This window comes from Bombina bombina, chromosome 9 (assembly GCF_027579735.1).
Source record: "Bombina bombina isolate aBomBom1 chromosome 9, aBomBom1.pri, whole genome shotgun sequence".
NCBI lineage: Eukaryota > Metazoa > Chordata > Amphibia > Anura > Bombinatoridae > Bombina > Bombina bombina.
In genome coordinates this window covers 139804000-139816748 of record NC_069507.1, presented here as the reverse complement: position 1 = coordinate 139816748, position 12749 = coordinate 139804000, and the positions used below count along the sequence as shown (strand labels likewise).

General features: G+C 40.4%; 1 protein-coding gene across 1 annotated transcript in view; it reads right to left on the bottom strand.

Annotated features, from left to right (window-relative positions):
• The window catches only part of BTAF1 (B-TFIID TATA-box binding protein associated factor 1), a gene marked incomplete in the record, with an annotated part of 442652 nt that overhangs the window by 193683 nt on the left and 236220 nt on the right, over positions 1–12749 (bottom strand). The window contains 3 exon segments of the mRNA XM_053692938.1: positions 10295–10419; positions 11344–11484; positions 11582–11758. Of these exon segments, the coding sequence (XP_053548913.1) occupies positions 10295–10419; positions 11344–11484; positions 11582–11758 (443 nt within the window).

Sequence of the window (12749 nt, the reverse complement as noted above, 5' to 3'; positions counted from 1 at the left end):
ATGACTGAAGAGCTCTGAAAATTGCACGGAGTTCCAAAATATTGATCGGTAATCTCACCTCCTGAGATTCCCAAACCCCTTGTGCTGTCAGAGACCCAAACACAGCTCCCCAACCTGTAAGACTTGCATCTGTTGAAATTACAGTCCAGGTCGGAAGAACAAAAGAAGCCCCCTGAACTAAACGATGGTGATCTGTCCACCACGTCATAGTGTCGTACAATCGGTTTTAAAGATATTAATTGAGATATCTTTGTGTAATCCCTGCACCACTGGTTCATCATACAGAGCTGAAGAGGTCGCATGTGAAAACGAGCAAAGGGGATCGCGTCCGATGCAGCAGTCATAAGACCTAGAATTTCCATGCATAAGGCTACCGAAGGGAATGATTGTGACTGAAGGTTTCGACAAGCTGATATCAATTTTAGACGTCTCTTGTCTGTCAAAGACAGAGTCATGGACACTGAATCTATCTGGAAACCTAAAAAGGTTACCCTTGTCTGAGGAATCAATGAACTTTTTGGTAAATTGATCCTCCAACCATGATCTTGAAGAAACAACACAAGTCGATTCGTATGAGATTCTGCTAAATGTGAAGACTGAGCAAGTACCAAGATATCGTCCAAATAAGGAAATACCACAATACCCTGTTCTCTGATTACAGACAGAAGGGCACCGAGAACCTTTGTAAAAATTCTTTGAGCTGTTGCTAGGCCAAACGGTAGAGCCACAAACTGGTAATGCTTGTCTAGGAAAGAGAATCTCAGAAACTGATAGTGATCTGGATGAATCGGAATATGCAGATATGCATCCTGTAAATCTATTGTAGACATATAATGCCCTTGCTGAACAAAAGGCAGGATAGTCCTTACAGTTACCATTTTGAATGTTGGTATCCTTACATAACGATTCAATATTTTTAAATCCAGAACTGGTCTGAAGGAATTCTCCTTCTTTGGTACAATGAAGAGATTTGAATAAAACCCCAGCCCCTGTTCCAGAACTGGAACTGGCATAATTACTCCATCTAACTCTAGATCTGAAACACAATTCAGAAATGCTTGAGCCTTCGCTGGGTTTACTGGGACACGGGAAAGAAAAAATCTCTTTGCAGGAGGCCTTATCTTGAAGCCAATTCTGTACCCTTCTGAAACAATGTTCTGAATCCAAAGATTGTGAACGGAATTGATCCAAATTTCTTTGAAAAAACGTAATCTGCCCCCTACCAGCTGAGCTGGAATGAGGGCCGTACCTTCATGTGGACTTAGGAGCTGGCTTTGGTTTTCTAAAAGGCTTGGATTTATTCCAGACTGGAGATGGTTTCCAAACTGATACCGCTCCTGAGGATGAAGGATCAGGCTTTTGTTCCTTGTTGTGACGAAAGGAACGAAAACGATTATTAGACCTAAATTTACCTTTAGATTTTTTATCCTGTGGTAAAAAAGTTCCTTTCCCTCCAGTAACAGTTGAGATAATAGAATCCAACTGAGAACCAAATAATTTATTACCCTGGAAAGAAAGGGAAAGCAGAGTAGACTTAGAAGACATATCAGCATTCCAAGTTTTAAGCCATAAAGCTCTTCTAGCTAAAATAGCTAAAGACATATACCTGACATTAAATCTAATGATATCAAAAATGGCATCATAAATAAAATTATTAGCATGTTGAAGAAGATTAATAATGCTATGAGAATTATGATCTGTTACTTGTTGCGCTAAAGCTTCTAACCAAAAAGTTGAAGCTGCAGCAACATCCGCTAAAGATATAGCAGGTCTAAGAAGATTACCTGAACACAAGTAAGCTTTTCTTAGAAAGGATTCAATTTTCCTATCTAAAGGATCCTTAAAGGAAGTACCATCTGCCGTAGGAATAGTAGTACGCTTAGCAAGAGTAGAGACAGCCCCATCAACCTTAGGGATTTTGTCCCAAAACTCTAATCTGTCAGATGGCACAGGATATAATTGCTTAAAACGTTTAGGAGTAGTAAATGAATTACCCAAATTATTCCATTCCCTGGAAATTACTTCAGAAATAGCATCAGGTACAGGAAAAACTTCTGGAATAACTACAGGAGATTTAAAAACCTTATCTAAACGTTTAGATTTAGTATCAAGAGGACTAGAATCCTCTATTTCTAATGCAATTAGGACTTCTTTAAGTAAAGAACGAATAAATTCCATTTTAAATAAATATGAAGATTTATCAGCATCAACCTCTGAGACAGAATCCTCTGAACCAGAAGAACCATTATCAGAATCAGAATGATGATGTTCATTTAAAAATTCATCAGAAAAATGAGAAGTTTTAAAAGACTTTTTACGTTTACTAGGAGGAGGAATAACAGACATAGCCTTCTTAATGGATTTAGAAACAAAATCTCTTATGTTATCAGGAACACTCTGAGCATTAGATGTTGACGGAACAGCAACAGGTAATGTAACAGTACTAAAGGAAATATTATCTGCATTAACAAGTTTGTCATGACAATCAGTACAAATAGCTGGAGGAACAGATACCATAAGTTTACAGCAGATACACTTAGCTTTGGTAGATCCAGCACCAGGCAGCGATTTTCCAGAAGTATCTTCTGACTCAGTGTTAACGTGGGACATCTTGTAATATGTAATAGAAAAAACAACATATAAAGCAAAATTGATCAAATTCCTTAAATGACAGTTTCAGGAATGGGAAAAAATGTCAGTGAACAAGCTTCTAGCAACCAGAAGCAATAAATAATGAGACTTAAATAATGTGGAGACAATAGTGACGCCCATATTTTTTTTTAGCGCCAAAATAGACACCCACATTATTTGGCGCCAAAAATGACGCCACATCCGGAACGCCGACACTTGGCGCAAAAAAACTTCAAAAATGACGCAACTTCCGGCGGCACGTATGACGCCGGAAACAGAAAAAAAAAATTTGCGCCAAAAAAGTCCGCGCCAAGAATGACGCAATCAAATGAAGCATTTTCAGCCCCAGCGAGCTTAACAGCCCACAGGGAAAAAAGTCAAATTTTAAGGTAAAAAAATTGATTTATTCAAATGCATTATCCCAAATATGAAACTGACTGTCTGAAATAAGGAACGTTGAACATCCTGAGTCAAGGCAAATAAATGTTTGAATACATATATTTAGAACTTTATAAAAAAGTGCCCAACCATAGCTTATAGAGTGTCACAGAAAATAAGACTTACTTACCCCAGGACACTCATCTACAAGTTGTAGAAAGCCAAACCAGCACTGAAACGAAAATCAGTAGTGGTAATGGTATATATAAGAGTATATCGTCGATCTGAAAAGGGAGGTAAGAGATGAATCTCTACGACCGATAACAGAGAACCTATGAAATAGACCCCGTAGAAGGAGATCATTGAATTCAAATAGGCAATACTCTCCTCACATCCCTCTGACATTCACTGCACGCTGAGAGGAAAACCGGGCTCCAACCTGCTGCGGAGCGCATATCAACGTAGAATCTAGCACAAACTTACTTCACCACCTCCATAGGAGGCAAAGTTTGTAAAAACTGATTTGTGGGTGTGGTGAGGGGTGTATTTATAGGCATTTTGAGGTTTGGGAAACTTTGCCCCTCCTGGTAGGAATGTATATCCCATACGTCACTAGCTCATGGACTCTTGCTAATTACATGAAAGAAAACAAAATTTATGCTTACCTGATAAATTTATTTCTCTTGTGGTGTATCCAGTCCACGGGTTCATCCATTACTTGTGGGATATTCTCCTTCCCAACAGGAAGTTGCAAGAGGACACCCACAGCAGAGCTGTCTATATAGCTCCTCCCCTAACTGCCACCCCCAGTCATTCGACCGAAGACAAGCAAGAAAAAAGGAGAAACTATAGGGTGCAGTGGTCACTGTAGTTTAAAAATAAAAAACACCTGCCTTAAAATGACAGGGCGGGCCGTGGACTGGATACACCACAAGAGAAATAAATTTATCAGGTAAGCATAAATTTTGTTTTCTCTTGTAAGGTGTATCCAGTCCACGGGTTCATCCATTACTTGTGGGATACCAATACCAAAGCTTTAGGACACGGATGAAGGGAGGGACAAGGCAGGAACTTAAACGGAAGGCACCACTGCCCGTAAGACCTTTCTCCCAAAAATAGCCTCCGAGGAAGCAAAAGGATCGAATTTGTAGAATTTAGAAAAGGTATGAAGCGAAGACCAAGTCGCCGCCTTACAAATCTGTTCAACAGAGGCCTCATGTTTAAAAGCCCATGTGGAAGCTACTGCTCTAGTAGAATGAGCTGTAATTCTTTCAGGAGGCTGCTGGCCAGCAGTCTCATAAGCTAAGAGGATTAAGCTTCTTAGCCAAAAAGAAAGAAGTTGCCGAAGCCTTTTGGCCTCTCCTCTGTCCAGAGTAGACAACAAACAAAGCAGATGTTTGACGAAAATCCTTCGTAGCTTGTAAATAAAACTTTAAAGCACGAACCACATCAATATTGTGTAACAGACGTTCCTTCTTTGAAGAAGGATTAGGACATAATGAAGGAACAACAATCTCCTGATTGGTATTCTTATTAGATAACACCTTAGGAAGAAACCCAGGTTTGGTACGTAAAACTACCTTATCTGCATGAAAAATCAGATAAGGGGAATCACACTGTAAAGCAGATAACTCTGAAACTCTTCAAGCCAAAGAGATAGCTACTAAAAACAGAACTTTCCAAGATAAAAGTTTAATATTTATGGAATGCAAAGGTTCAAACGGAACCCCTTGAAGAACTTTAAGAACTAAATTTAAACTGCATGGCGGAGCGACAGGTTTAAACACAGGCTTGATTCTAACCAAAGCCTGACAAAACGCCTGAACGTCTGGAACCTCAGCCAGACGTTTGTACAAAAGAATAGACAGAGCAGAAATCTGTCCATTTAAGGAACTAGCCGACAATCCCTTCTCCAATCCTTCTTGGAGAAAGGATAATATCCTAGGAATCCTGACCTTACTCCATGAGTAACCCTTGGATTCACACCAATGAAGATATTTTATGATAGATTTTCATGGTGACAGGCTTTCGAGCCTGAATTAAGGTATCAATGACCGACTCGGAAAAACCACGCTTTGATAAAATCAAGCGTTCAATCTCCAAGCAGTCAGACGCAGAGAAATTAGATTTGGATGTTTGAAGGGACCTTGAAGTAGAAGGTCCTGCCTCAGCGGAAGAGTCCATGGTGGAAAGGATGACATGTCCACCAGATCTGCATACCAAATCCTGCGTGGCCACGGAGGAGCTATCAAAATCACTGAAGCTCTCTCCTGCTTGATCTTGGCAATCAGACGAGGGAGCAGAGGAAATGGTGGAAACACATAAGCCAGGCTGAAGGACCAGGACGCTGCTAGAGCATCTATCAGCGCTGCCTGGGGATCCCTTGACCTGGACCCGTAACAAGGAAGCTTGGCGTTCTGACGAGACGCCATGAGATCCAGTTCTGGTTTGCCCCATAGTTGAATCAGCTGGGCAAATACCTCCGGATGGAGCTTCCACTCCCCCGGATGAAAAGTCTGCTGACTTAGAAAATGCGCCTCCCAGTTCTCTACTCCTGGGATATGGATAGCTGAGAGATGGCAAGACTGAACCTCTGCCCGTAGAATTATCTTTGAAACCTCCAACATTGCCAGGGGGCTCCTTGTTCCCCCCTGATGGTTGATATAGGCTACAGTCGTGATGTTGTCCGACTGAAATCTGATGAACCTGACCGCAGCTAGCTGAGGCCAAGCCTGAAGAGCATTGAATATCGCTCTCAGTTCCAGAATGTTTATCGGAAGGAGGGCTTCCTCCTGAGTCCACGAACCATGAGCCTTCAGGGAGTTCCAGACTGCACCCCAGCCTAGAAGGCTGGCATCTGTCATCACTATAGTCCATTCTGGCCTGCGGAAACTCATTCCCCTGGACAGATGGACCCGAGATAGCCACCAGAGAAGAGAATCCCTGGTCTCTTGAGCCAGATTTATCAGAGGAGACAAATCTGTGTAGTCCCCATTCCACTGATTGAGCATGCAAAGTTGCAGTGGTCTGAGATGTAGGCGGGCAAACGGAACTATGTCCATTGCCGCTACCATTAGGCCGATTACTTCCATACACTGAGCCACTGATGGCCGAGAAGTGGAATGAAGAGCACGGCAGGAAGTTGGAAGTTTTGACAACCTGACCTCGGTCAGAAAAATTTTCATTTCTACTGAATCTATCAGAGTTCCTAGGACGGAAACTCTTGTGAGAGGGGAGAGAGAACTCTCTTCTTCGTTCACCTTCCACCCGTGAGACCTCAGAAAGGCCAGAACAATGTCCGTATGGGACTTGGCGATTTGAAAAGTCGACGCCTGTATCAGAATGTCGTCTAGGTAAGGAGCCACCGCTATGCCTCGTGGCCTTAGAACCGCCAGTAGGGACCCTAGAACCTTCGTAAAGATTCTTGGTGCCGTGGCTAACCCGAATGGGAAGAGCCACAAACTGGTAATGCCTGTCTAGGAAGGCGAACCTGAGGAACTGATGATCTCTGTGTATCGGAATGTGAAGATAAGCATCCTTTAAGTCCACGGTAGTCATATATTGACCCTCCTGGATCATAGGTAGGATGGTTCGAATAGTCTCCATCTTGAAGGATGGGACCCTGAGAAATTTGTTTAGGATCTTGAGATCCAAGATTGGTCTGAAAGATCCCTCTTTTTTGGGAACTATAAACAGATTTGAATAAAAACCCTGGCCCTGTTCCTCCCTTGGAACTGGGTGGATCACTCCCATAACCAGTAGGTCTTGAACGCAATGTAAGAATGCCTCTCTCTTCATCTGGTTTGCAGATATTTGTGAGAGATGAAATCTCCCCTTTGGAGATGAAGCTTTGAAGTCCAGAAGATATCCCTGGGAAACAATCTCCAGAGCACAGGGATCCTGGACGTCTCTTGCCCAAGCCTGGGCGAAGAGAGAAAGTCTGCCCCCCAACTAGATCCGGTCCCGGATCGGGGGATACTCCTTCATGCTGTCTTAGAGGCAGCAGCAGTTTTTTTGGCCTGCTTCCCCTTGTTCCAAGCCTGGTTAGGTCTCCAGACTGGTTTGGACTGGGCAAAATTTCCCTCTTGTTTTGCATTAGAGGAAGTTGAAGCTGCGCCACTCCTGAAGTTTCGAAAGGAATGAAAATTAGTCTGTTTGGTCCTTAATTTGTTGGACCTATCCTGAGGAAGGGCGTGACCTTTTCCTCCAGTAATATCAGAAATGATCTCCTTCAGTCCAGGCCCGAATAGGGTCTGCCCTTTGAAGGGGATGTTGAGAAGCTTAGACCTTGAAGTAACGTCAGCTGACCAGGATTTAAGCCATAGCGCCCTACACGCCTGAATGGCAAAACCTGAATTCTTAGCCGTTAGCTTGGTTAAATGAAAAACGGCATCAGAAATAAAGGAATTAGCTAACTTAAGAGCTTTAATCCTGTCTAGAATATCATCTAACGCGGTCTCCACCTGTAGAGCCTCCTCAAGAGACTCGAACCAGAAAGCCGCTGCAGCAGTGACTGGGGCAATGCATGCAAGAGGCTGGAGAATAAAACCTTGTTGTGTAAAGATTTTTTAAAGGAAACCCTCTAATTTTTTATCCATTGGATCTAGGAAAGCACAACTGTTCTCGACGGGGATAGTTGTACGCTTAGCTAGGGTAGAGACTGCTCCCTCCACCTTAGGGACCATCTGCCACGAGTCCAGTGTAGCGGCATCTATGGGAAACATCTTTTTAAAAGCAGGAGGGGGAGAGAACGGTACACCTGGTCTATCCCATTCCTTAGTAATAATTTCAGAAAACCTCTTAGGGACTGGAAAAACGTCAGTGTAAACAGGTACTGCAAAGTATTTGTCCATTTTATACAATTTCTCTGGGACTACAATGGGGTCACAGTCATCCAGAGTTGCTAAAACCTCCCTGAGCAACAAGCGGAGGTGTTCAAGCTTAAATTTAAACGCTGTCATTTCAGAGTCAGACTGAAGTAACGCCTTCCCTGAATCAGAAATGTCACCCACAGATAGAAGCTCTCCTGCTTCGGCTTCTGCATATTGTGAGGGTATATTGGACATAGCTACTAAAGCGTCAGAAATCTCTGTATTTGTTCTAGCCCCAGAGCTGTCTCGCTTTCCTTGTAACCCTGGCAGTTTGGACAATACCTCTGTGAGGGTATTAGTCATAACCGCCGCCATGTCTTGTAAGGTAAACGCATTGGACGCGCTAGATGTACTTGGGGTCACTTGAGCGGGAGATATAGGTTCTGACACATGGGGAGAGCTAGGTGGTTTAACTTCCCTTTTGTCAGTCTGAGAAACCTCTGGTGATAAATCTTTAAATGCCATAATATGGTCTTTGTAACTTATAGAAATATCAGTACATTTGGTACACATTCTAAGAGGGGGTTCCACAATGGCTTCTAAACATAATGAACAAGGAGTTTCATCTATGTCAGACATGTTTAACAGACTAGTAATGAGACCAGCAAGCTTGGAAAACACTTTAATAAATGTGAAACAGCAATTAAACAAAAACAGTACTGTGCCTTTAAGAGAAAAAAAACTACCACATAAACTGCAAAATAGTGTTAAAAAGTAGTAAACTCTACAAAATTTTTACAGTGTGTATAAGGGACTAAAGCAGCATTGCACCCACTTGCAAATGGATGATTAACCCCTTAGGCCCCAAACCGGATTTGAAAAACGTTAAACAGTCAAACACACTGCCACAGCTCTGCTGTGGCTCCTACCTGCCCTTAAACACAATTTTTGCAGGAAAAAACCCTCTATAGTGGTCCTAGATGCCAGAGGACTCCTTTAGGGAAGCTGATGTCTCAGTCTGAATATCAACTACGCATTTAGAGCACGAAAATAGGCCCCTCCCACCATGCACTCGATGTGAGAGGGCCTTAAAAAAGTACTCCTAGGAGTAATCTGACTAGCCATGTGGAAAACTAGGCCCCAAATAAAGATTTATCACCCTCAGAGAAAAAACGTTTTTTTTTTCCTATAAACCATGCAAACGTTTTGACACTAAGTAATATGAGTATTAACATGAATATTACCCTTTTTTGTAAGCATGATCCCAGTCGTTGTTAAATCACTGCATCAGGCTTACCTCAAATATACAAGCCTCTGTCAGCATTTTCTAGACCTTATCTCTCTAGAAATAAATATACCTCAAAGCAGGTAATCTGCAAACCGTCCCCCCAACTGAAGTTTTCTTTCCATAGTCTTCAGTTATGTGTGAGAACAGCAATGGACCTTAGTTACAAACCGCTAAGATCATCAACCTCCAGGCAGATTCTTCTTCTAATTTCTGCCTGAGAGTAAAACAGTACAACGCCGGTACCGTTTAAAAATAAACTCTTGATTGAAGGTAAAAACTACACTAACTCACCACATCTCTCTTACACTTCCTATCTTGTCGAGAGTTGCAAGAGAATGACTGGGGGTGGCAGTTAGGGGAGGAGCTATATAGACAGCTCTGCTGTGGGTGTCCTCTTGCAACTTCCTGTTGGGAAGGAGAATATCCCACAAGTAATGGATGAACCCGTGGACTGGATACACCTTTACAAGAGAAATATATATTAACATATATTTCCAAATATAAAACTTTGCTTTCGAATAACTCCATCTGTAAGGGGTCTACACAGATCTAAAACAAAGGACACTTTTTAATGAAGCACATAGTTTGCTGTATGTACAGCAAACATAGTGCAACATGATCATATTTCAGTACGATCATCCCACATAAGTTTTCACATGCCAAATGTCATAGTAATCAGAAAAGGACACCAAACATGTATTTTAACATTTAACCGAAAACTTGTTAAAGTCATTTAACAAAACTGAGCAAGGTCTAAGGTGTAAGACTTACTGTAAGATGTACTGTACAAAAGAAAAAAGCTCTTTTCATGTCTCACTTAAAATTAATAAAATATTCACTGGTTATAAAATGGTCTTCAGCTAAAGAAACACATTAGGACAATCAATCCCAATCAAATAAACTAGGAACCTTTTAGCATTTCAAGATATAAAAATAAATGATGCATGAACATAAAATTGACGCAATTCTTAGAAGTTGTATTTAGAGCTGTCCGCTAATTAACATGCCAGGTGCTGTCAGAAGTGGTTTGGAAGCCACTGTCTTAGAGAAAGCATTAGCAGAATCCATTTACGTCATGTAAAACAGACAAAAGTAAAACAGATAAATCTATGTTTTTCCTCCTCAAATTACTTTTGTATCTTGTTACACTGCTTTGGAGAAAACTTTACTATCATGAGTAACTTACTTGCAATGCTGAACTTGAGGATACATTAGGAGCGAAGAGAGAAGTGTCATAATACTATTAGTAGAAGCAGTCAGATCATCCAATTCTAAGAGAGCATCCCATAAAGTGTTGAGAATAAAAGGAACCTAAAATGAACAGGTTAGACAAAACAATTTTTAAAAAAAAACAAAACTTTTTTTATTGAGGTGTTTAGGCATACAGTAAAGAAAAAGGACAGAGGGTTTAAAACAAACTATGTATAAATGTTACAACTGACAACGTGTCGCAATAGTACACCACAGTATGCAAGGAAGTCTAGAGACCAAAAAGACTTGACACATAGTGATACACCTCAGTTTTCTACAAGGTATTACAACATATGGGTCTCCCACTAAAATTAAAGCCTCTTGTGGACTTCTGGTCACAGAAAAGAAACATTGTAGGACATATTGTTTATCAAGTACACAGACCATCAAGTAGGCCTTATATATTGCTTTGTCTCAAACAAAGTAAACAATGCCCGAGTAGGGCAACTCTCAAGTAAAACCATTAAATCAGAACTGTTATAATAAGTCCAAGATGCTAGAGGGGGAAAAAAAAATTGAGTACAAACAAGGTCCAGAGGACTAGGCTGTCTCTGTACCTCTCAATATCCCAGGGCTATCCTTATAAACTGAAAACTATCTGGCCCTTTCCCACTCATCCTAAGCAATCCAACCAAGCCCGTGAAAACCAGATCGGCCCATTACTATTAAGGAGTACTATTCCATACCACGGAGGTAACCCCCAATCTCCAATACCATCACAACCGTCAATTTAAAATAATTTATATTACATAAAATATTTTTTAGCTATACATTTTACATCAGGGATATTTACTTTTTTCTTTTTTAATCATTGCCACTGTGTAATTTGTAGATACATCCAAGTTTGGTGAAATGCCAAAAATGTAGTAGTTTATTGGCAGCCGCGCAACAATGGTAACTACATTTCTTTAATGCGCTCACTTTTCTTATGCTGCCTTTTTTAATTAACAAAATTACAGAAGAAGAGATAAAACTATTTATCACCTGCTTAAACTGAAGCTTGACAAGACTATCCACAACAGGAACCAAAGATGAAGCAGCTACAGCACGTACATCATCATCAAGGTCCTGAAGACCTTCAATTATTGCTGGCAGAGCTTTAGGTAATAAAGTTTTAATTAAATCCTGTAAAAAGAAATACAAAAGGAAGTTAAACAGGTTATGACATAAAGGCAGAATGACACTATGGTAAAGACTTTAAAAAAAATAAATAGACAAATACCTGACGAACTGCTAAAGCATATTTTATGCCTAGCAATCCTCCATGTCTTACTTCCCACTGATCTTGTGTTAATAACTTTAGTAAGATCTTCACAGTTTTGTGTACACCACTCTCATTCATATGCTTCAGTACTACACCTAATGTTTGAGCACAAGTCTCCCTCACTGGTGCAACCACCTGTTAAAAAAAAAAAAAAAAAAAAAAAGATACACAAAAACTCAAGTATGTACTTGTAATCAAGGAGACAATTAGTGGAAACATTGGAATTTGCATAAACAATTTATTAAAAAGGGACAGAAAACACTTTGCAATTAGAAGACATTTCTGTTGTGTTGCTATAGGATGACATCAGTGTAGTCTAAAAAAAAAAAAAAAAAAAAGTTTAAACAAACCGTTTGCTGCAATTGGTTGTCAATAGTCTAACTCCACCCACCACTTGGCTTATTTGAAGGGAGCCAATCCAGGCATGAAGATGCAGACAACAATGCTAGCCATGATCCTAATTCAAGTATAGAGTGCATTGTTATGTATTTGTTATCAGTTAAATATAAATTAGGTAAAGACATTAGCAGGGTTAGCCTTGAGAAGTAAGCAAGGTGCATTTCAAGTGCTGTGAATTAGAGGCCATGCAATTTACAGAGCTTAATTTCGATAAAAGGGGGCAAAATAAATAATATTGTAAAGTTGTTTCATTAAGCATAACTAAAAAAAACAATTTATGTAAGAACTTACCTGATAAAATTAATTTTTCATATTGGCAAGAGTCCATGAGCTAGCGACTTATGGGATATACAATCCTACCAGGTGGGGCAAAGTTTCCCAAACTTAAAAATGCCTATAAATACACCCCTCACCACACCCACAATTCAGTTTAACGAATAGCCAAGAAGTGGGGTGATAAAGGAGTAAAAAGCATCAACAAAGGAATTTGGAAATAATTGTGCTTTATACAAAAAAATCATAACCACCATAAAAAAGGGGATGGGCCTCATGGACTCTTGCCAATATAAAAGAAATTAATCAGGTAAGTTCTTACATAAATTATGTTTTCTTTCATGTAATTAGCAAGAGTCCATGAGCTAGTGACGTATGGGATAGCAATACCCAAGATGTGAAACTCCACGCAAGAGTCACTAGAGAGAGGGATAAAAATAAAAACAGCAATTTT